The sequence below is a fragment of the Myotis lucifugus genome, unplaced genomic scaffold (genome assembly GCF_000147115.1).
Source record: "Myotis lucifugus unplaced genomic scaffold, Myoluc2.0 scaffold_71, whole genome shotgun sequence".
Lineage (NCBI taxonomy): Eukaryota > Metazoa > Chordata > Mammalia > Chiroptera > Vespertilionidae > Myotis > Myotis lucifugus.
Window position 1 is genome coordinate 566,029 of NW_005871119.1, and position 26,044 is coordinate 592,072.

The following is a 26,044-nucleotide window of genomic DNA, read 5'->3' on the forward strand; positions in this document are numbered from 1 at the left end:
CCCAGAGGCTCCTTACACTATCTCGTATTTTGGATTCTTTTTCATTTTGCTTTTCCGGTTGGGTGTTTTTTGCTTCTTTGTATTTCAAATCTTTGACTTGATTCTTGCGATCCTCTGGTCTGCTGTTGGGAGTCTGTATAATATTCTTTATTTCAGTCAGTGTATGCTTAATTTCTAGTTGGTCCTTTATCACAACATCGAGGGTCTCACTAGATTTCTTGAGGATCTCACTACATTTATTGGCGGTTTCCATAAAATTCTTGAAAAATCTTAGAAACGTGGTTTTGAACTCTATATCCAGTCGTTTGCTGTCCTCCATTTCTGTCATTTGTGACCTGTTTCTTTGTCTCCGCATTTTGTCTGCTATCCTGTGTTGGTAGAGTGGTTTTGTGTGCTAGGTGTCCTACAGGGCCCAGTGGCTCAGCCTCCCCAGTTACCTGAGGTGGACACTCTTGGTGCACCCCCTTGTGGGCTTTGTGCACAGTCTTGTTGTAGTTATGCCTTGATTGTTTTAGGTATCACTGGGAGGAATTGACCTCCAGGCCAATTGGCAGTGAGAATCAGCTGTGTCTGCAGTGGGAGAACTTCTGTGCTGAAGACACCCTTCTGGGGCAAGACTTGCTTCACTGGGGCTTTGGTGCTCACTGAGTCTGCCCCCTGAGTGTGTTCCTTATGAATCTGAGGAGTTGTAATCTGGATGGTCCCACTCTGACCACTGGGTACACTGGCTCTTGGATCTAAGGAGGTGCTAATTAAGCCTCTTCCTGAGGTTACCCAGCAGGAGCTACGAAGAGATATGCAGATTCCCCTTCCTTTTTTGGGGGTTTGGGGGTGCCCAGATGAGGCCCAGCTGTGAAGTAATGCAAGCTGCTGTGGGGCCTTGGGCCTTCTCTTGGAAGTTCTGGGTCTGTCTGGCCCAGCTGCAATTTGTTAGGTAATTTTCAGGTTGCAAAGGACCCGGGCATTCATATGCAAAAGCCTTTGCAGCAGCCTGGATGGGGCGGGGTCTCGGAATCAACAGGGCGGAGCAAGCAGCTATGGCTGATTCTCAGCCCTGCCCTAAGGGGCCACGCGTCTCAGTGTCCCGGTAATTGCTGCCAGCACCTCTGAGGGAAAGCCATCCTCAAGTTCTGAGTTCTGCCTGCTGCCAGACCGTCCAGTTTCTCCCCGTATGAGCCCTGGGACCCCAGAGATTTCCCGGAACCGGAGTTCAGAGCAGTCGGGAGCTTGTGACTCCCTCCCGATTCAAAAAGACAGCCGAGTCCTCAGGTGCCAACCCCTTTCCCCGAGCGCCGGAGCCTTGGTACCTCTGCACTTTACTTTCGTAGCTCCTCTGAGTCTGTGTGCTCTTCTCTTTCCTTCTAGTTGTAGAATTTCCACTCAGCCAGCCTTCCTGTGGTTCTGGATGATGACCGTTCTGTCTTTTAGTTGTATTTTTGAAGTTGTTGTCGGGGGCAGCAATTTCTGGTGTTTACCTATGCCGCCATCTTGGTTTCTCCAGGATTATTATTTCTTAAACATAATTTCTTAAAATTAGACTTTTGACCCAGGAAAATATTTGGGTTTTTTGATATTCTATGTTGCCAATTAAGTGTAGATCCATATACTTTGAGAAGGAGCTAGCCAGAAGGTAGTCTTAAGATTTTCTAAGGCAATTAAGAGGCCTAACCAAGATTCACACCTGAACACAGGGTATGACCTCTGTACTTAGATGACACTCTGTAGATGACGTGCATTCTGAAATTAGGTGACACAAAGTGGATGGCCTGCACCTGCTGACTGCTTTTAAGAGGGAGTCCTCTGTTACAGTGCTAAGCATATTTCAGCTTCATATGAGAATCATTTCTCTATGTGTTTAATCCCCCTTTATATTTTGGCGGGTGGGCACTGTGTGTTATTCTTTATTGCCTACACTGAGTGATTTGTGTTTGTAGTGAACTGTAAGGCCTTTTATGCCTGGTATTCATACTCACTAGATTTTCGTAATTTTTTTTTATTCTTAATGTTGACAAGAAAAAATTTTTCTCCTGTACCTTTTATTTAATGTAATCCTGATCTCCTTATCAAAATCCTGTATATCCAATAACAATGCTTGAATTTACTGAAAGTAAAACATTGTAATGCTGGTCTCAGGAGCAGGAGTATTTCACTCACTCACTCATTCATTCATTATTCAAATATCATTAAGTTAGTGCTCGGTTGATGATAGTCACTACACCCCTCCATAGTAACCTGTACTTGTCAGGAATAAGTACAGTGTAGTTTCCACTGATTCCTTGAGCATTCCTGTTTACTTACCTGTCCCCTATTTGGGGGAGGGGGGGACAGAGAAAATATATTGTTAGTTGTTATATTTCCAAGTACCTGGCACATTATATAGAACTCACAAAAGATGGTTTGAATGAATGAGTGAATGAATGAATATACAAACCATGCTATGGTCAAGGGATGCAAAGATGAATAAGCCACTGTCTTATGCTGCCTTTGTTGAATTCTCTTCCCAAAAATATTTCAAAGAACAAGTGTATGACATTCGACAGGCCAGTGTTAGACTGTGCTTGTTTGAAGAAACTGGAGTTGGGGAGACTTGTGGGAGGAAATTGGGGGCATGAGGAAATGGAATGGCAGGCTGTGCAGAGCAACCCCAGGAAGGTCCAGGCTGGAGCACGTGGAGGAAGCTTTAGGATAGAAGAGAGAGCTGGGACCGGACTCAGATTATTATCATTGGAAAAAGTGCACATTTTAAAGTGCATCATTAGCATAAAAAAGAAGCAATCATAAAATATATATCCCAGAACTATCATGTTACAGTAATAGTGTAAAGTGTTCTCTGACCTGGTCTAAACCTAGTATAGACTTTTTTTTTTTTTTAATGATTGGCTCACTGTTCTTTTTCTGGGATAGTTAACTTTAGGGCCTTTACTAAAGAGGAACAGAGAGATTGTTGGCCGCTTTTGTTTCTTTTATCATGTGGTTTTCAGCAATGAGAAATAATTGTTGTGTGTTTTATTTTTAATTGCCAGAGAGCCCAAAGAAGGAGGTATGCCCATGGATATTTCCATAACTCCATCCTCGCTCCAGGTGAAAACCCCTGGAGGCTGCACAGAGATCTGCCTTCCAGCAGAGGTCAGGCTTGTGCCTTCCTCTGGCCATGGGCTGCAGTACGTGGCTGGAGATGGACTACACCTGCGGCTGCAGGCGCGGGCGGAATTCAGTACAAGTAAGCAATGCCAGCACTCCTGTTTCTGCATTAACTTTTTCCCTACAAATCAAAGGTGATTTTTCCCTTAAGAAGTTGAATTTTCCCAGATGTAAATAGCTGCTCATCAGTGGCATGGAAGGAGCTGGGAGTGGAAAAGATCTAGGGCAGTGGTTCTCAACCTTCCTAATGCCGAGACCCTTTAATACAGTTCCTCATGTCGCGGTGACCCCCAACTGTAAAATTATTTTTGTTGCTACTTCCTAACTGTAATTTTGCTACTGTTATGAATCGTCATGTAAATATCTGATATGCAAGATGTATTTTCATTGTTACAAATTGAACATAATTAAAGCATAGTTATTAATCACAAAAACAGTATGTAATTATATATGTGTTTTCCGATGGTCTTAGGCGACCCCTGTGAAAGGGTCATTCAACCCCCAAAGGGGTCTCAACCCACAGGTTGAGAACCGCTGCTCTAGGGTCTTAGCCAGCTCTGCCATTTATCAGCTATGCGCAGTTAAACGTGTCACATAATCTTTCTGAGGTTTTGTTTCTTTTGGATTTTTTTTTAGTGGTTTTTGTTTCTTCCTAATACACTTACTTTTTAGAGCCACAACAAAATTGAGCAGAAGTTCGCAAAGATTTTCCATATACCTCTGCTTTGTCTCTTTAATTGTAAAATTACCTGGCTCACAGAGCTGATATGAAGGTGAAGTAAGATGGTTTGTGCAAGATGTAGTTTATTTTAAAGCATTACATAGAAATTCATTAATTCAGTAACCATTACCTTATATTATGAGCTAGAAATTTCTCTAGATTATAGCGATACAGATGTGAACAAACTAGGAGGGTCTCTGGCTTCAGGGAGCTTACATTGTAATGCGTGGGAATAGATAATGACCAAATTAATTACTTGGATACAGAGAAAAGCGCCATGGGCAAAGTAAAGCCAAACAATGGGATAGGGAGTGACTGGGGTTGGGTGGAGAGTGATGGAGAAGGCCACTCGGAAGAGGCGATATTTGATCAGAGAACTGAATGATGGAAATGATCCCATCCATGTAGAGACATTTCCAAATAGAATAGTACATACAAAGATTCTGAAAGTGAGTATGATACATAATTTAATTTTGAATGTTGCTATGCCTATCTTATTTCCAATATTTGTTACTGGTACATTGGTTCAGTAAGATAGTAAAAGTGTTTCTCAATAATTTATTGAATAAAATTATTGGTTTATTACATTTCTTACCATGTAAGTAATATACTTTTTTAAAAATATATTTTATTGAGTTTTGACAGAGAGGAAGGGAGAGGGATAGAGAGTTAGAAACATCGATGAGAGAGAAACATCAATCAGCTGTCTCCTGCACACCCCCCACTGGGGACGTGCCCGCAACCAAGGCACATGCCCTTGACCGGAATTGAACCTGGGACCCTTCAGTCCGCAGGCCGATGCTCTATCCACTGAGCCAAACCAGGCAGGGCAGTAATATACTTTTGAGGATTAAAATAATGTTAAAATGGAGAACTTTATAGAAGTAAGGTGCAGAGGACTGATAAATGCTCATTATCAGAGAAGGATTTTATTTCTCCCAGCTATACCCTTAGACTTCACTGCTGCCTCATTTTTACTAAGCCTTTCATCTGAACTGCATGGAGCCAGAGGTGGGGTCCGGCAGATTGTTTTGAAGAGCCATTTAAGAGATGGGAGCCTTTTTCAGTTCCCCTGAGTCTTTTTGCTGGCTTTTGAAAGGGAAGAGAAGATAGAGAGCGAGTTTCGCTCCTTATTTGCTGGAGAGTAATTTTGCTCCTGTCCTGGGTTGATGAATAACTAGTCTGAGTTGGGTAGACTTGGTTTTAGGGATAAGAGATAGGGAAAAGAAATGCCATGGAGCTTAAATGGTGTAAGATAAACACTAAGAATGACTGTTGGACTATTCATGGAAAGAAGAGTGGGTGACTAGACGGGAAGCACAGTAACACTCCCAAGTGTACCTAATGTAGGTGGAGGAAGTGGTGTGTCAGGGAAGAAGCGTGGGAGGCTGGCCCTTGTCCGGCCATCACCTTCTCTGTAGCAGTGATGAACAATAACAGCAGTCACAGTCTGGGAACTTTGGGAAACGGCATAGTGGGGTGTTTCAGATCTACTGTTAGTTTCTGGAAACATGATTTTAGGGCCCATACTTAGGGGGTATGGAGACCTTTCAGAATCAAGAATTGGTTTATCACCTACCCATATTTTGTAACAGTTAATATGCAAATAGCAAAACTTGAACTATTTTTAAAAATTTAAGTCAGTAAGCATTATTGTTTAGTTTTGACTGGAGGACAAAATAAATTGACTGCTATGTGTTGTTTTGCATATTATTTGCGTTCATTGGTCTCCTGTTTCTTTCTAGTTCTGAAACATATTTTATTCAAATATCTGAAAAAGGAAAGCTTTCAAAAGCTTGTTCTGTAGTGCATGAAAAGGTATGCGAAATAGTCCTCAGTACTTAATTGCTTTAGAGCTTTGCTCATAATAGGTACTGAATAAATAAATACTAGATAGATGCATACTGATGTAAGCTTGAATCAGTCGGAATATATTGTAGAAAGAGAGTTTTGAAGTTTTTAGCATTCAGTTGTGATGCAGGGTTTTTAAAAAGTTAACTTTTCTATTGTAAGAACTTTCTTCTAGGGATTATAGTATACGTATTGTTATACTGTTTTGAATGTAACTTAGGTCAGATCATAACCTTGACGTGGAACACAAATCTGATATAGCACAAGCATGAGGTTTATCCCCAGGTGGTAGTGCCTCTCCCAGGATGCCCTGTATCTGAAAGTTCTGACTTGAACCTGAGCTAGAGGATCATGCTGGGTGACCAGCAGAGGGGAGTATTTCACTGAAAATTTGTTTACTGGTTCTGAAAAGAATATTTTGGATGTCTTACCTAGGTCTACTTAATCTTACCATACATACAAAATAACATAAACCAAATTTAAATTGCCTGATTCTAATGGACAGGACCTCATTTCTTTATATTTTTAAATATGACACATATTTTTGTGGGGTTTTTTTCGGGGGGGGGAATGAAAAAAAATTTTTCTTCATGAATAAATAAAGGAAACAGAGAATATACTGCTTTATGCTGCATTTCACATAATGTGGGAAATAATGTTTTTCCACAGCTTTAATCAGAAATTGAGTTTTGCTCTTAAGAGATTGAATTTTTCTTAGGAGTCAGTCCATACTCAGGAACCTGTCCAATAGACCAGTTTCAAGATTCATTTTGTTAGTACATACTGGTAATATGCCAGAGTGCACATAAATCTTATTTAAATCAAATTAAACTTAAATTTAAAAGCTTTATTCACCAGCAGTCACAATGATGAAAAACTATACCTCAGACGTAGCAGAAGAAAGCCGAGAATGGTGAAGCTCTGTGTAGTTAGCCTGATAGGAAAGAAAGAGCCCCTTTTCCTTCATCTTTAATGTTGGTGTTTATGGAATGAGAGAGATAACAGTGTGGGACGTGAACAATCTGGGCAACACCTAGCTCCGGAACAAGCAAAATCTGTTGTTTTTGAAAACACTTCACAATATTTACTTCTGGTTGAGTCATCAGATGATACTAATTAAATGTGTACTTCTGGGTACATCATAAACAGTGTTTATTGATGGTAATTTATTGTGGCTGTTACACTCTTATAAATATGTTAACATATTTGTCCCAAACCTCTAAGATTTCTGTGTCATTGATTTCCTTTAGAGCTGACTTCAATGTTTAATCAAAGCTCAGAAGCCCAAGACTGCTGCACATTTTATTGCCAGTCCTGCGGTGAAGTCATAATCAGGGACAGGTAAGGAATGCGTCTAACATTGATTAATTCTGTGCCTGGCGATGCTTTTCTCTTTCCTATCAGAGTTTTTGAAGTCATCGCCAAGGGAACAGTGTATGGCCTTAAAACGAGAGCCAGCTTAATGCCACTTTGAACAACATCGGCCATAAAACTCTCCAGCAATCACAGAGCAGTTAAGTCTTCTCAGGCCGACCAGGGGGAACAATAGGATGCTGGCTTTGAGGGGGGAAGGGAGGGTTGGTTATCTTGGTGGAAGAGTGTTGATCACTGAAGCATCTCTTACAAAAAGAGACTTGGGACCTATTGCATGTTTTATCCATCATGTTGGTGAATGGGATTTTCCACATTAAGTGACTTTTCTAAAAAGGAAGGTTTTGCAGCACAACTTTTTATTTGAACTATTTCTATTGGCGCCTGTCTGAAATCCAGTTCCTATTTCCCTGCTTGTTAAAACAGCACATAGAGAACACAAATTAACCTTTTCTTGATGATCAGGCTAACCTTATAACCTGTTCTTGCGGTGTGCTGTGATTGCCCCACTGAGATGGAAAGGGCTCTTTGCGGTACCTTTGCATTCCCAAGTTGTCTCGTTGAATCATTTTCCCATCTGCTCCCTTCCTCCTGTCAGCCTCCTTGTTTCCTGGGCACAAACCCTTCCCCCTGAATTTTCAGCTTCTGATCACTCATACACGGGAAAGACAAATGAAAACCTTACACTGGTTAACAATATTTTTAAAAAGAATTTAGAGTTCTTTGGTGCATTTCCTCCAAGACAAGTGCCTGAGACTTACATGCAAATGGATCCTTCTCCGTATCTGAAACCTGCTCCTCTTCCAGGGCTCCTTGTCTGAGGGCATGCAGACCTCTACTGCATCTTCAAGGTAGATTCCTGGTGGTGTCCCTGGGTTCTTCCTTGCCGCCCATATATAGTCACTCACCAACTACTTTTGCTACTTCCTTCCCCGCATTTCTTGCAAGTCCACATTCCTCCACCCCAGTGCTACTACCTCCCTCCAGGCTACTGTCTTCTCATCTAGTAGCACTTGTTGCCAGCTCCCTATCTGCTCAGCCTTCCTCCAGGTTCACCCTCTTCTGAACATTTCTACACTATTGAGTGATTGTTCCCAAATGCAGCTGGCTCCCCTGTTCAAGCCCTTCCACATCTTTCAAGATAAAGTCCGTAAGATGTTAGCATGCCATGCCAGGTCCTTTATGAGTTTGTTTCTATTTACCTTCCCACCCTCAACTTCCTTTCTTTGTCCCCAAAACAGCACACCGTTATGTACACACATTCTGTGCACAGCTCTAGTGATCAGCCTGCGTCCCCCGACTCTCCATGCTTTTCTCCACCCTAGCTGGCTTAGTGAGAGCTACTGTCTCCCATGGAATGTACCCCATACCCTATTTCCCTCAGGTTCGCTCCTAAATTCAGCTCCTAAATTAAATGTCATCTACTGCTGGGAGCCATCCCTGCTCACCACCCATAGTCTAATCTCCCTCTAAGATTTATTTGCCTGTCTTCCTGATTAAACTGTAGGCTCTGGGGGTGAGGATAGTCTTATTGACCCCTATATCCCTAATCCCTACTCATATTTAGAGTGCAGTGTACTCTAGTGGCTAGTAGTACAGACCCAGAAACCAGCCAGTCTGGGCTCACATACACCATTTCCTGGATGTGACCCTGGCCTAGTTACTTAACCGCTCCATGCCTTAATATCCTTACTACAAACACATAGATAATAATAGGAGCTACCTCGTAGGGTTGTCTGGAGGATCCAATGAATTTAAGTGTGTATAACCAAGTTTGGGACATGTTAAGCATTCAGTATGTGGTAGCTGCTGCTGTAACTATTCTTACCATCATCATCACCAAGATCTCCAGCATCAGGCATCATGCCTGGGTGAATAATGCACCTTCAATAAATTCTTGCTGGGTTGAATTAAATAAACGTTAGGGTGTTTATTTTGGCCTCTCTTGCTTGCTTTATGATTCCTGGCAGTGCCCCAGGTCGATGAGATAGCAGAAAGTTACCTTGGTGGAAATGGGAGGTTGTGAAGGGAGCATCCTCTGAATGATTATCTTGGGTGAGAAATGAGGTGATTCTCAATCTGTAGAGGAGAGAATGTTCTTGATCGAATTAACAGAGGCTGAAGTTGCTGCAGAGTGTGCGCTCTGGGATAGGCCCACCTTAGCCTGAGAGGGTCAGAGGATCCCAGTTTACATTGTAGTTTAACCAAGAACGTTTTCCTTGTCTCTGTCTACTTCAGGCTTTGGTTTAATTCTCATGTGAAGTTTCCTAAACATGCATGCCTGCTCAGCAATGAGCTGACCTAGTAGTTACAGCAGGAACAAGTGAAACTCAGTGTAACAGTATTTCCTGGTGCTGCTTACAGTGGAGGTTATGCTCATTCATTACTGGCTGATATTTCATTGGAAAAGGGTGATGGATATGAGAAACCTTTATCTGTAGTCCCCATTTTCCTATTCAGGAACTGCACCTTCTGTTTTGTGTCGATCCTTTTTTACAATCATGGGATTGGGAACTAGAGGCTAACACTGAAAGACTGTATTTACTCTCCCTAATCCTGACCACTAGGAGGCCCTGTAGTGTGGACGTGAGAGTGGGAGAGTGGGACCAGGATTTGAACTCCAGCTTCACCACTTAGTAGCTGGGGAACCTGTCCATATCACCTCAGCTTCTTTTTTTAACTAACATTATAAGTTTCAAGTGTACAATTCTATAATACATCACCTGTACATTGCATTGTACGCTCACCACTCATAGTCTAATCTTCCTCTGTCACCTTGTATTTGACCCCTTTTACTTTCTTTATCCTCTAGTCCCCTTCATACCGCTGTCTGTGTCTATGAGTTTGTTCGTTTGTTGTTTTCTGTTTTATATCCACATATGAGTGGTTTATATGTGGTTCTTGTCCTTTTCTGTCCGACTCTTTAACATGATACTCTCAAGATCTACCCATGTTGTTGCAAATGGCAGTATTTTATCCTTTCTTATGTCTGAGTAGTGTTGCATTGTACGAGTGTACCACATCTCCTTTATGAAACCATCTATCGAAGCACACTTAGGCTGCTTCCATGTCTTGGCTATCACAACTAATGCTGTAATGAACATAGGGGTACATATATCTTTATGAATATATGTTTTTAAAATTTGGGGGTAGATTCCCTGAAGACAGCTTTTTCTTAAGTAGACAAAATGAGGCCTATTTTCCAAATTTGTGAAGAGAGTTAAAGGCTGTAACACATGGATTATTAATGCTCAACAAGCTCTTTTTTATTGGTTCTATAGACTCCTTCCACTCCCTTTTCCAGAATTGGTCTTATCAGCAAACTAGTAAATTACCTTGTTTAGTTTTTTAAACCTTTTTGGTTTACTACACTGCATTTTATAGGTGTGCCAGGGAAATGATCCACCTTTCTCCCTTTTTATTTGACTTAGCCCTTGCCTCACATTAGCTTACATTTTACTCTTAGGCAGTATGCCCTATGACTTTGTTTTATAGAAAAACGTGATTCCTCCAGTATCTGTACAAGGATTTCATGTTGACTGTGTACATTAAGCTCAGTGGTCTTCTCATCCCCCCCCCCCCCCCCCACACACACACCCAGTTATCTGTTCTACATAGTGATAAGGGCATCTTCTGTTCTTGTTATGTAGAAAATAAAACCAAAGGTATTTCAAAAGAGGCTTGAATGTGCTATAATCAAAATTAACTAATTGTAGACATCTTTACCAGGAAAGCACCTCGGAATATGTTGATTTATCTGCACTGGGAGCCCCTCTAATAGGAGCAATGGAGCAGACCTAAGATCTGCTTACTGGCTAACCTTATCATCTGGGAACCAGTCAGTTTAATTCTCTGGGCCTCAGTTTCCTCATCTGTGATTAGTGAACCTCATAAGGTTGTACCTGGGTTCTGTGATTCATGTAATTTGGATACTGCAAGACTAATGCTGTTCCTTTTTTTTTCTTGTCAAGCAAATTATAGAAGTAAGGTGCAGAGGACTGTTTAACCTATTAAGACTCATTATGGCTTTAATACTTTTTAGTACCAGGGCACTGGAAATCTGCTAAGTGTAGTAGTAGTCTTTTTTCTTAACCTAGGAGTACATGCTCTTAGCCATTTGTTTTGGTATTTGAAAATAAATACTGCCTTCCTTCTTTACAAGAAAATGTCCAATTTGCATTTTTACTAGTTCAGCAGAGTTTTACTATAAAAATTGTCTGAACATATACAGTTTTTTATTATGTTCTTGTTGAGACTCACAGGCCTTAATATAAAGCAGCAATAATAACAAAATTTACTTCTTTGTGAATAGTCTCAGAAACAGCTAAATGGTCATTGCATTTGGAATTTATGTCCTTGAGAAATAAATTCATGGCAGACTTGAATTACATCAGTTGGCCAGACTTTCAAACATATGCCGTTTGATTTTCAGCCCATTTGAGAGGTCTCCTGAGGTCTCTGGAGAGGCCCTCCCCATTCCACCTGCACCAGCAGAGCTAGGTGTCAGCCCAGCAGCTCATGAGGGCATTGAAACTCTAGAAGGAAACATGCAAAATGGACTTTATTGAAACACTAGAGGCCCGATGCACAAAATTTGTGCAAGAGTAGGCCTTCCTTCCCCCAGCTGCTGGCACCGGCTTCCCTCTGGCACCTGGGACCTGGGCTTCCCTCCAGCCTCCGGCAGGCACCTGGGACCCAGGCTTCTCTCGCATCCCTGGCTTCAGAAGGTTGTCCAGAAAGACGTCCAGTCTAATTAGCATATTATTATTATAGATTAAGAGATGTCACAATATCCAAACAATTGATTGGTCTACTTGACAGACCAGCTGTAATTGTAGCCTAAAAAAATCTATTCCCATGAATACCATCACTTTTTTATGAATGAGAACAAAGAAGTGAAAAAGACTACAGGTACAAACTGGCTTATTAGTAATACTGTACAAACTTTTGGAATAAAATGGTTATACTTTTATGGATCTAGTCATACTATGTACATATGGTAATAAAATGCAAAGTTAGGTTCATAGGTTTGGAACCTACCTGTTAAATAATGCCAGCTGAATTTATCTAAATCCCAGCAGCCATATTTTGAGCTTTAGACATTTGGTGTTATTCTTAAAATGCTTAATGTCTGCTTGGTTGTAATTCAATCTGTAAAAGCTCTATGGTGTTACCATTGTTATTTTCACTGATTAATGGTTGATTCTAAAGTTAAAGGACATTTCATTTTCTGGTCTATATGTTTAAGTTTTAAATAATCAGTTTTGATTAAAAGTATCTATTTTAAGTTATTTTTTCCAAAAGCCTATGCTTAAGATGCATTAAAAATAATTAGCTCTGTGAAATATGCCATTGGTATTTTAATAGGGATTGCATTGAATCTATAGACTGCTTTGGGTACTATGGACATATTAATGATGTTAATTTTATCAGTCTATGAACACAGTATTTTCTTCCACTTGTTTATATCTTCCTCTCTTTTTTCAACATCTGTAGTTTTCTGAGTACAGGTCTTTTACCTCCTTGCTTAAGTTTCTTCCTAAGTTTCTTAATTTTTTGTTACAATGGTAAATGGGATTGTTTTTTTAGTTTCTCTTTCTTCTCCAAAGTGGACATACAGAAGGCCAAGAGACATATGAAAAAATGCTCACAGTCACTATTCATCAGAGAAATGTAAATCAGAAGGACAATGAGATATCACCTCACACCTGTCAGAACGGCTGTCATCAACAAATGATAAGTTCTGGCGAGGATGTGGAGAAAAGGGAACCCTAGTACACTACTGGTGGGAATGCAGACTGGTGCAGCCATTATGGAAAACAGTATGGAGTTCCCTCAAAAAATTAAAAATGCAACCACCATTTGACCCAGTGATCCCACTTTTAGGAATATATCCTAAGAAACCCAAAATACCAATCAGAAAGAATATATGCACCCCTGTATTCATAGAAGCACAATTTACAATAGCTAAGATCTGGAAATAGTCCAAGTGCCCATTAGTAGATGAGTGGATAAAAGAGCTGTGGTACATTTACACCATGGAATAATATATACCTGTGAAAAAGAAGGATCTCTTACCCTTTGAGACAGCATGGAGGGACCTGGAGATTATTGTGCTAAGTGAAATAAGCTACTCCGATAAAGATAAGTATCACATGATCTCACTCATATGTGGACTCTAATAAACAAAATAAACTGATGAATAAAATAGATCCAGAGATAGAAGCATGGAACAGACAGTGGAATCTCAGAGGGAAGGTGGGGTTGGGGGTGGAGAGTGGGTGGGGCGAGATTAACAATAGCCCATGCATATGCATAGCCCATGGACATAGACAGTAGTGTAGTGAAGGCCTGGGAGGGGTGGGTGTGGAGTGGAAGGGGTCAATGGGAATAAAAAATTGGGGGGGGGGGGGCATCTGTAATACTTTCAACAATCAAGATAAGTTTTAAAAAATTAGGAAATTTTAATTTATTAGAAACATGTTGCTGTACATCTTAGAATCTTAAGCTGAGAGAAAATTCAAGAGATCATTTCACTCTTTTTCTGAGCTTCTGCGCATTTTTACCTTAAAATTACTGTGAGAAAGAAAAGGTATCTCTTTTGTTGTGAAAGTTCTGGGAAGTAGATCAGATTAGAGTTTCGGTTTTCAGTACAGCTGTGATTAAAATACATCTTTTGTTCTTAAAAGTTTTGTTCTTTCAAAACATCAGAAATACCTTTCCCCCTCTGAGGAATGCAGATTCTTGTCTCACAGAGTTGTAGGAAGCATTAGATGGAAAAGCTGTATGTAGTGCCCACCAGAGGTCTTCTAAGTTTAACTACACATTCAGACTCAACACCACCACAGGCCACATTTCCTGCCACCAGGGCCGCATCAGGAGTTCCTCTGAGCAGGCGTCTTGCAGCAGTTCAAACAAGTGACGGCTCATATACCTGTATGGGGACTGTAGACTGCCCATGTGTATGGTTCTAGATCAGTGATGGCGAACCTATGACACGCGTGTCAGAGGTGACACGCGAACTCATTTTTTTGGTTGATTTTTCTTTGATAAATGGCATTTAAAATAAATATCAAAAATATACGTCTTTGTTTTACTATGGTTGCAAATATCAAAAAATTTCTATATGTGACACGGCACCAGAGTTAAGTTAGGGTTTTTCAAAATGCTGACACGCCGAGCTCAAAAGGTTCGCCATCACTGTTATAGATACAAAGGTCAAGATCCATGTTGTAGTTGCCCACAAAAGACTGCATTTGGGGAAGTCCAACGCATGGCATGCTCATCAGATTTTTACAGCTCATTCATATTTCCTACTAGTACAAATGCAAGATACCAAGCAGGGATCGTTTTTTACAATAAGCAGTGTTGCCTAGCAATATAATTCATGTCTACTATCTACTTGGCTCCCAGAGGAACAGAACTAGGTGGTTAAACCAAAGTTCAGATTCTCAAGAAGGCAAGGAAATGATTTGTTAACTCTTTCATCTGAGTATGCAACAGACCCAGCCAGGGACCTCACATATTAAAGTTATCAAAATATGCTTGCTCATTCCTTGAACAAATACTTAAGAGCTTACACTATGTGTCAGGCACTGTGCCCGACACGAGGATGCAGTGGTGAGTTAAACAGATGTGGTGCCATCTTCATATTGTTTCCTCCACCCAGTGATGCCCTTAATTTCTTCCATTGCCTAGAGAACTCCTATTTATCCTTCAGATGTCAGCTCAGATGTTCCTTCTTCTCTGAAGTCCATGTATACTCTACCCCTCTAGCACTTTGTACATATTGCCCTGAGTTCATGGATTGGTTTTGTGAATCCATAAATGAATCCTCTAAAGTAATACATCAATTTTGTGTGCATGTGGGAATGTATGTTTGAAGGAGCTATGAAGCTTTCATCAAATGTTCAAAGGAGTTTGAGCTGTCCCCTCCGCCTCTGCCCTATAAGAATTTAGAACAACTACTGTTATGCGCATTTATTATATTATGATTTTATTATTTGTTTATAGGTCTGTGTCTCCTACTAGAACATAAGTCCCTTGAGAGAAGAGACTGTATTAATATTTTTGTCAGCAGAATGCCTGGTTCATAGTAGACTTTTAGAAAATGTATGTTGAAAGAATCGTTTCTTTATATTTGTAACAAGTTCAGCAGCTTGAATAATGCTAGTGGAGCATCATTTTCTACTTTGAAAGGGAACGTTTTGCCATATATTAAACTAAAATTAGTCTTTCTTGTTCTCAGCTCTGTCCTCTAGAGTTCTAAATTAAATGTCTTCCATATTGTAATTGCCCTTTTATGAGACTCATGGTTGAGTGGGGAATCAAAGAAAAAGGAAATGATTAAAAAATGATACATTTGCATCTTAAATATTTTAATTTAAAACATGCAAATGTACATTAATTTACTAGTGTTCTATTATGGAACCAATATCTTTCTGTTGAATATGACTCCACTGTTGTGTAGCTTTTTTCACTTAAGCCATCAAAAATTCATCATTTACAACTTCCAGGTTTCTTTAAAGTGAAATGAAAAATTGTTGAAACAATCTGATACCAGAATTTTTCTAGATTTTTTTTCTTTGTCTCCCTCTCCCCAGTGTTCTATAGTTATATATCCTGCATCCTTCCAGTGATTTTCATTACAACTAGCTTTCATCTAGTCTGAAATCTTTAGTTTTTAGAGGAATAGCAACAACACATATTTCTTTGGATTACATGCTATTTAAATTATGTAACTAGTATAGCATGTATAAGTGGCATAAATAGGTCTGTGATCAAACAAAATTGACTTTTATTAAGTACATAGTTCAACAGGTAGGAGCGAAGTGTGTAAGTAGTCAGCATGCTTTAAGCTTCACAGTGCTCATAGACATTAGAAAGAACTTGTTTCTCTGCTCGGTTTCTCTCAGGATGAATTATTTTGAAATTTTCTTGTTATCCTGCTCTCATTTCTTCTCCCCTTAGACGACTGATCATCCTAACTTAGAGTAGAATGGAAGTAAACCATCTTTGGCTTTCCTCCTGGTAAAGTCTCAGCTGTCTGTTGTTGTCCAGCAAATAAATGAATCTATTAAAGCGCGCGCACGCGTGCGCACACACACACACACACACACACACACACATACACAACCTGGTAGCTAATATAAGGGACTACTTAATTCTAAGGATGTTCTAAGAATAAAAAATAATGGCAGAGTAGTGCTTAATTTTTCTCCCCTTGAAAGTGGCCTGGACTTTATGACTCGCTTCCAAGTGATATAGGAAGAGTATGCAACGGGAGAAATAGTGGCTTTATTTGTGGAGAAACCTAGCAGATACCATCTTAACCAAGCGATCAAGATTAGCATCACAGGGATAAGTCATGTTGATAAGGTGTACCCTCTGATATGATGTGATGAGAAGTGCACTTTACATCTGGTATGCTTCCCCGGAACCCATAACACCAGTCTAATCTTGAGAAAATACCAGACAAACTCAACTGAGGGAGAGTCTACAAAATACTTGAATGGTAGTTTTTAAAAATCTCAAGGTCCTGAAAAATAAGGGAAGACTGAGAAATTATCACAGATCAGAGGAGACGAGGGCACGTTGGTGACTAAATAAATGCAGTGCGTTATCATGAATTGGATCCTGGTACAGAAGAGTTCATTAGTGGAAAAACTAGGGAAATCCAGATAAAGTCTGCACTTTGACAACTCTCCCATGGTTATGTAAGATGTTAGCATAAGGGAGAGCTGGCTGAAATGTGTATGAGAACTATCTGTACTGGTTTTGTACCTTTTCTGTAAATCTAAAATTACTCCAAAACATTTATTAAAAATAGTGGGCGAGATCATAAAAAACAGGCTTAAGTGATTTGAAATTTAAGATGTGAACTAAATTAAAAGGCAATAACACAAAAATATTTGTCACTGATGTTAAACAAAGGACTGATATTCTTAACATAGAATATACTTTTACATATTATAAGAATAGACTAATACCTCATTGGAAAATAATCATTGATCACAATTCACAGAAGAAACAGTGATCAATAAATATGAAAGCCAATTCAATCACACGAGTAATTAAAGAATTGCCAATTAAAGCAGTATTGGAGCCCTGGCCAGTGTAGCTCAGTTGATTGGAGTGTCATCCTGTACACCAAAAGGTGGCGGGTTTGATTCCCAGTCAGGGCACATACCTAGGTTAAGGGTTTGATCCCAAGTCAGGGCATGTGCAGGAGGCAACCAGTCAATATTTCTCACATCAATATTTCTCTCTCGCTCTCGCTCTTGCTCTCTCTCCCTTCTTCCCTCTCTCTCCCTTCCTCCTTCCTTTCCTCTCTCTCTAAAAATAAATAAAAATTTTTTTAAAAAGCAGTATTGGAAACATTTTCACCCATTACATGAAAAAAATTATAGTATTCAATTTTGAAGAAGGTAAGTGGAAGAATTATAGATTGGCATAGCCTTTCTGAAAAGCAGTTGGCCAATATAGGTATTGGGTTTAAAAATATGCATACCAGTTGTGACCGGGTGCCTCAGTTGGTGGAAGTGTCATCCTGTATACCAAAAGACTGCAGGTTCAATTTATGGTCAGGGCACATACCCAGGTTGTGGGTTTGATCCCTGGTCAGGGTGCATGTGGGAGGCAACCAATCGTGTTTCTCTCTCATATCAATGTTTATCTCTTTCTTCCTCTCTCGAAATTAAGTGAATTGTGATCAATGATTATTTTCCATTTGTGCTTTTAATCTCACACAAGATTATTTTCCCATAAGAATGTTCACCACAAGATTGTTAATAATGAGAAGCTCAAAACCTAAATATCTAACAATGAGGGAATGATCTAATAGTTTTGGCATTCCTCGGGAATAGAATGGAGTCATTAAGAATCACGATTATAACTAAATAAAACAACGAAAGCAACATGCAGTTTGTACCTATTCTCTGACTTTATATGCATGTGCACAGCTTTGTCTCTTGAAAGGGTGGCCAGGAAATATGCCATCTTGTACAAAGCAGTCACTTATCCTTGGGTGGTAAGGAAAGGAAGATTTTTGTTTTCTTCAAATCTCTGTCTTTTCAGAATTGTCTGTAGTGAGTTGTATATACTTGTGTAATGTAGAGGGAGAGATAAACACTGCGGACAATGTGATTAATGAGAGGTTTTCCATCTTTCATGCTGACTTAATTAAGCAACTGTCACATTTCTATTTGGTTCTGTAAAAAATGGTTTTCCTCTTTCCACTAGGAAGCTCCTCAGGGTGCTCCCGTTGCCGATGGAGAACTGGGGAGCTCTAGTTGGCGAATGGTGTTGCCATGCGGACCCCTTTGCTAATAAGCCCCTTCATCCGCGAGAGAACGACTGTCTTATTGGAGACGCTTTCTACTTGGTGAATTTAAGAAGTGATACGTGGCAGCCAAGTCCTCAAGTAGCTCCAGGGGAGATGCACTGTCCGCCTTCCGAGAACCATTTTAAATCGGTAAAATACCTTTTCAGAATACTTGGTGCTAATTTAGAGGTTGGCTTAGAAACTGGCTTCTCCCATCTTTTCTTAATTCAGGGTATGTCACACAGACTGTTCTAAAGACCGAAACAGGCCACAGGGGCTGAAGGACGGAGGGGAGAGAATTTCTTCATGTCTAGAATTGGGAATGTTACCATTTTACAAACCCAAGTGCCCTACTTACTTTCTTGTTTTGAGGACGATATTCCATATCCATGTACGTTTTAGCCTCATCAGTCTGATTTAAATTAAAATTGTTCTCTTGCTCCAGCATAGGTTCATAGTTAGGTTCCTAGTCTAGACTTCTGCTCACGTCATAAAAGCAGATGCCAGGGAAAAGAGGAAATGCCGGAGCCCAAGCATGGAAATGAAGCTTGTGCTGCAGGCTCTCCTGGTGGTTGACAGCATGAGGTCAGGTGGCTCTTGCTCTCCAAGTTGCTTTAGGGAGAAGGCAATTTCCTCTCCCCGCAGAGAACAAGTGGTTTACCTTATTTTAAAAGAAAATCAATGGCATTGACTTGGTCCTGTGAGAAATCATTCTCCTGATGGCAGGTCAATACAGATGTGATTGAAAAGGCAAAGAACATCATTGCCAGAGAATTTTTATCTTAACATCTGCTTATTGGTAGGGACAAAGGCCATGTATGTTCAGTTTCATCTAGAGCTCATTTAATTTTTGTAATGAGAACTGGGCCACTTCAGGAAATTTGCAGCAGCTGGGCAGCTCTTGGGTTGAAAGTTAGTTTATAGAACTATTTTCTATTTTGAGGGGGATTAAGGAAGTTCCTCAGATAACAAGGTTAAGTTGTTATAATTATTTACATGTCTCACCTCTCACCGTAACACAGATCCCTTTACCTAAATATGGTTCGTTTTAAATTATAGTATGTTATTCTATAATGTTAAAAGATAAATGGTAAGAAGTTAATGTAAATCTGTTATAATTATGTTTAATATGGTTTTATTAAAATATTTTATACTAAATTTATATACTAATACTATACTGTTTTATGTATTTTAACTTTGATTTTTATGATTAAGCTATAAATTTTTTTAAAATGTTTGGAGGGCATGAGTGGAAGTGGAGTGAAGATTAAGAGAAAGCATGAATTACACTTTTTTAGATAAATTCTACACTATTGACATATATTCTTCGCATTTATATCTTTATCAGTTATAGGATGCCACTTACAACAATCTCTCTTAATTGCGAACAACTATACTATTTGTTAAAGGAAGACCCTCCTTATTCAAACACTATGGTTTTTAGTATCAAGGAGACTGGGAAATTACTATCATGACAAGCTACTGTTGGCAAGATTGTTTTCAAGGTAGCCTGGATGGAAGTTTCACTTTAATTGCATATTGCAGCAGTCCAAAGCGTATGCCCGTGACCAAAATAGTAACATAAATTTAGAGGGACTGCTTAAACAGTGCTCTCAAGGCTCCTGTGGGAACAAGGCTGCTCTGCGCTGTTGAAAACCTGTTTCTCATACCACCCAGTCTAGCCGTCCAGCAGGGTTTTGAAATGTCACACGTTGACACAGCATCCTAATGGTATCTCTTGGGAAACGTTTTTTTTTTGTGTGTGTGTGTTTTTTTTTTTTTTTTGGCAAGACAACATCAAGGGTCCTTAGAAATGGAAACAACACAAAGGAAAATAAAAACGGGGACAGGAGTCTAATCCCCTCTGAGCAGCAGTGCCATCTCTCAGATATATTGATTTAATTAGTCACAACAGTGTCTCTGATGTTTGCTCTGCAGAGTTCCCACACTATTAGGCTGTTTCCTTGCACAACTTGCTTTAGTCTTTCCTTTAAGCACAGGTTAAGAACAATGTATTACAAAGCAGAGTTTCTCTTTAAATAAGATTAAAAGTATTATAATATTTTAATTAAAAAGATCTGATTTTTAAAACAGCGTAAACACACACATATAATGTCCATGATATTTCTTCCCTTCAGTATCCCCATAGAGTGTACAGTTTGTTGTTTGTGCCTGTGTTAGCATGGCAGTGATATATACCTTTTGTTTTCAAAAGATACCTGCTGAGATTTTCCTGTTTTTGCACTTGTGTGTTATCTCTTGTGCTATATTTTCATGTCTACCAGCATAGAAGCTTTGCGTCTTTTAATAGAGTGGTAAGGATGGCACCCCAACCATTTTATAAGATTCATAAAATTATTCTCAAAAGTATGGCCACATATACGACTTCACCATATTTTTTTAAAGAACAAATTAAATTGAACTTCAGTTATATTATAGACTAGAAGCCCAGTGCATGAAATTTTGTGCACTTGGGAATTTTGTGCACTTGGGGATGGGGGGGGGGTGTCCCTCAGCCTGGCCTGCACCCTCTTGTAGTCTGGGGCCCCTCGGGGGATGTCAGACTGCACATCCCTCTTGCAGTCCGGGACCCCTCGCTCCTTACCCCCCGCCTGCAGCAGAGGCGGGAGAGGCTCTTGCCACCACCATTGCACTAACCATCTATGAGCCTGGCTTCTGGCTGAGCAGCGCTACCCCTCTAGGAGCACACTGACCACCAGGGGGCAGCTCCTGCATTGAGCGTCTGCCCCCTGGTGGTCAGTGCACGTCATAGCGACCAGTTGTTCTGTGTTTGGTCAATTTGCATATAAGGGTTTTATTATATAGGATGGCAAGTATGACAACCAGCTTTACCTTTTTTCCTTTCCTGGGGTACTTATCAATTATTTATTGATTTGGGTAATGTGTTTTGTTAAATCCATGAAGATGTCCTTTTTTATTTTCTTAGAATGATGTGTTGGACTTTGTAAACATTCACCAATGTAAACAGAACAGAATTCTAAACTTCAGTATACCAATTGACTTGATTCACAAAGTATTCTTTACCTGTCCCTTTTATTATTATTTTATACTAGAGGCCCGGTGCACAAAAATTTGTGCACTCGTGGGGGGGGGAGGTCCCCCAGCCCGGCCTGTGCCCTCTCACAGTCTGGGACCCCTCAGGAGATAATGACCTGCTGGCTTAGGCCTGCTCCCGGGTGGCAGAGGGCAGGCCCAATCCCTAAGTGCAGCCCCTGGTCAGGCTCAGAGAAGGGCCGATTGGGGAGTTGGGGCGCCGCTCCATCATGCACAGAGCAGGGCGGATCAGGAGGTTGCAATGCCACCCTCAGTCACGCTCAGGGTAGATTGATTGGGGGGTTGGGGCACCGCCCCCTGTCACACTCAAGGCAGGGTCGATGGGGAGGTTGCGGCGCCACCCCCTGTCATGCACAGAGCAGGGCCGATCAGGGGGTTGGGGCGCTGCCCCCTGTCACTCACAGAGCAGGGCCAATCAGGGGGTTGGGGCGCTGCCCCCTGTCACTAACAGAGCAGGGCCCATCAGGGGGTTGAGGAGCTCCCCCCTGTCACTCACAGAGTAGGGCCCATCAGAGGGTTGAGGAGCTCCCCCCTGTCACTCACAGAGTAGGGTCGATAGGGGAGCTGGGGCACCGCCCCCTGTCACACACAGAGCAGGGAGGATCAGGGGGTTGGGGTGCTGCACCCTGTCACACTCAGGGCAGGGCCAATGGGGAGGTTATGGCTCTACCCTGTCACACACAGAGCAAGGTGCCGGGAGGCATATTACCCTTTTACTATATAGGATAGAGGCCTGGTGCACGGGTGGGGGCCGGCTGGTTTGCCCTGAAGGGTGTCCTGGATCAGGGGTGGGGGTCCCCTCTGGGGTGCCTGGCCAGGCTGGCTGAGGGGCTGAGGGCTGTTTTCCCGCTGGCAGTTGACTAAAAGCTCCCAACCGCTCCTTGTTTTCTTTTCTTTTTTTTTTTTATTCTGGGCCAGCTTTAGCTCTGAGGCCTCGCTGCTGAAAACATGGATACAATGTTGCGGTCTGGGGCTGACTGAAAGCCGGTTTTGTTTAGCTTCTTATTTGCAACTTAGTAATAGTTGCTTAGAGTTGCAGTTGAGAGTCCAGCAAGTGAGGTGGGGAACGTTGGAGTCTGCAGTTCCTGGAGGAAGCAAGCCTCCCTGCTCGCTTCAGTGCATGGCTGCCGGCCGCCATCTTGGCTGACAGTTAATTTGCATAAGGATACGCTGATTAGCCAATGGGAAGGGTAGCTGTCGTACGCCATTTACCATGTTTCTCTTTTATTAGTGTAGATGTTTACTTTAAAGCAAATCCAAGACATGATGTCATTTGATCCCTATATGGGTGTTTCTTTTTTACATAACCACAGTGTCATTTTCACATCTGACAAAATTAACAGTGATTACTTATGATACAATATAGGCTGTCTACAAATTTTCCCAATTGTTTTAAAAGTATATTTCACTGTCATACATTTGGTTGTTTGAGGTCATTTGCTTTTTATTGATTATATTGTAAAATCCTGATTACTATGTCTTAAAAAGATAGAATCTTATTTTAAGAACATACCAACAAAACCCACTTTTCCTACTTCATTGAAAGACAAAGTGAAGTGTGCTATAAATAAATAAAATACATAACAGAGTACCTGATGAAAAAATTTCCATTTCCAATAGAAAACCCCTTCTCAAGCATTGCTACTCCAACACCCTATGTTAATTTTTAGTAAAGTCCTTAGTTTTAGGCAAGGCTTAATCGGGATGGTCTGACTTAACTTGTACCAAGTAGGACTCTTTATAAAGTATCTTTAATACCACTTTGAAGCCATACAGATAGATTTAACTGTAAGAAAGCACGAGACTGCCAAAATGTCAGACTTTACAATTGAACATACTGGTTTCTGAACTGTCTTCCTGTAACCTTGCCTGAACCTGAACAAAGTGGCTCCTGCCTTGGTTTCTACACCTGTGGCTTTGGACTTTTTTTGATCTCTCACTAAACTCAGAAATACATGTTTTACATTAAGATTTGACTACACACACACCCCTCAAGTAAAAGGGTCTTGAAGCAGTACTTACCTTATGTTTGAAGCACTGTTGATATTTTAATTTAGGCTGTAACCCATTGAACTGATTCCATGAATTGATTTGGAAAATAGTTGGCATAGTGATTACAAGCATAAGCTTTAGCATCTAGGGTACCAAGATTCAAATGTCAACCAAGATCAGGTACTAGCAGCACGTCCATGAAACTCAGTTTAAATGTGCTTTGTGTACAGTTTTTCAGGAAACATTTATGTCATGGGAAATATAATTCTACTTCCTTATACTAATCTGTTAAGACTTATTCCTTAGATTACTACATATGTTATCCCACATCAGAAAGTCACTATTTCCTCACTTAGACCCGCATTCTATTCTGGGATTTCCCAAGGGGGATGACCTCAGGTGGCCAGAGTTGCAGAAACGTCTTCTCCCTGCCCACTTTTATGTGACTTCTGCCATTTAGCAGTATATCTGGGTGAGACAAATAGTGTGTGGCTTTAACACAGGTATTACTATGGATGTGAAAAGGGCTTGCTTTCATTTTTTTTTAAAGATTCTTAATTAATATACAGTGGCTGCCTAGTAAAGGGCGAAAAAGCAGTCCCTTGTGGGAGGGTATGGGTTTTCTGCCCATTTCTGGAATGATTTGTGCCAATAGTATATTTATGTAACATCCATCTTTTTTTTATATATATATATATTTTATTGATTTTTTACAGAGAGGAAGGGAGAGAGATAGAGAGTTAGAAACATCGATGAGAGAGAAACATCAATCAGCTGCCTCCTACACACTCCCCACGGGTGATGTGCCCGCAACCCAGGTACATGCCCTTGACCGGAATCGAACCGGGGACCTTTCAGTCGGCAGGCCGATGCTCTATCCACTGAGCCAAACCGGTTTCGGCTGTAACATCCATCTTAGTAGTTACCATGTACCCAGGACAGTGCTCTATAACACTCTTTTCTAAATCCTAATAAACAACTGTGAATTAAAGACTACTATTAAGTCCATTTCACAGATAAGGAAACCAACACAGGATAGTTAACTTGCCCAAGGTCACAAGTCTAGTAAATAACAGAGTTGGGATTTGAACTTAGGAAGTCTGGCCCCAGACTCTGAGCTTTTAACCACTTTGCTATTGCTTATAACATAACTTCTACAACCAACCACAAATTAGGAAGATTTTTTTTAAATTGAGGTATAATTGACATATAACATATTACTTTCAGGTATACTATATAAGGATTTACTATTTGTACATACTGCAAAAATGGTCATCACAATAATTCTAGTTAACATTTATCACCTTACAGTTACATTTGTTTTTCTTGTGATGAATACTTTTAAGATTCACTCTCAGTAACTTTCAAATATGAAATATAGTTTTATTAATTATAGTTGCCATGCTGTACAATACATCCCAGGACTTCTTTATTATATTTATTTAAAATTTATTTATTTTTACCTATTTTGACCCCCTTCGCCCATTTTTGCCTTACCCCCCCCCCCCCACCCACACCCAACCTCACCTCTGGTAACTACCATCTATTCTCTGTGTCATAAAGAGCATTTTTTGTTTGCTTAATGATTAGGTGAATGCTAGCTATTTTAATCTGTATCCCAAATGATGAGTATGGATTTTTGAAGTTTTAGAATGTTTCAGGAATTTGTCCCAGAACACTAGTCATCTTTTCTGTTCTGATGTATATGTTAACTGGAAAAATAAAATTATATGAATGGGTTAGATATTTTTAGCTTCTGATGGGTGGTTATGAATTATAGATTACTCTAACATAAGCTACACTGGAGTAGGAGTCAAAATAATGAGTTCAAGTTCTGATTCTTCTGTTTTCTAGACACAATGAGGCAAGTCACCTACCCTCTCTGCCCTTGTTGCCCACCATGTGCCAATTCTAAATGATTGGGATATTTGCAGGTGCTTTTTAGCAATGTAAAGCTCTCCTTATTCTAATTGTCTGGCAACATTTATATTATCAAGAAGTGGCTAGGTTTGGAAAAAAATCATTCCGTTCATTATTCTGTCTTTAGACTTGAGAAAAATTATGTCTGTGTATGTGAATTATGCGTATAAGCTAAATGTATTCCCAGTATTTAGGAGAGGGCAAAATAAAATGTAAAGTTCAATGTATACCCTAGAGACTATGTTAAAATTATATGTTCCTTTTAAGAAAAGCAGAATGACATTTAAATGACATTTTTCTGTTCTACAGAAACCAAAGGCAAATACCAAAGTAATTTGTAAGCGTTGCAAGGTAATGTTGGGAGAGACCATGTCATCAGGTAAGAAAAAGCCAAAATGATTGCCTTTTTGTTAAAAAGCCAATAGAAGGAGGTTTTATAGGAAATATGTATGAAAGAGAGATGACTAATGTATGTTATAGAATTCATACTTTTATTTATTTATTTATTTATTTTAGAATTTATACTTTTAAAAATAGAAATCAACTAACATCCAATAGGCTAAGAACTTTGTGTATTTTGACCTTTATAACTACATGGTATTGAATTTTAAGCATTAAGAAGTAGGGTCATTTGTAATATTCACATTCTC

The 26,044-nt window shown here is 40.1% G+C and overlaps 1 protein-coding gene across 3 annotated transcripts in view; it reads left to right on the forward strand.

The window, feature by feature from the left end:
• Positions 1-26,044, forward strand: part of UBE3D (ubiquitin protein ligase E3D) — a 138,123-nt gene that overhangs the window by 7,694 nt on the left and 104,385 nt on the right. For 2 of the 3 annotated variants that reach the window (XM_023755187.1, XM_006090352.3), the window contains exons 2-5: positions 3,024-3,220; positions 6,964-7,054; positions 18,326-18,557; positions 25,704-25,773. In XM_023755187.1, the coding sequence (XP_023610955.1) occupies positions 3,024-3,220; positions 6,964-7,054; positions 18,326-18,557; positions 25,704-25,773 (590 nt within the window). The remainder of the gene's footprint in view (positions 1-3,023; positions 3,221-6,963; positions 7,055-18,325; positions 18,558-25,703; positions 25,774-26,044) is intronic. The other variant, XM_023755186.1, reaches the window with a different exon arrangement.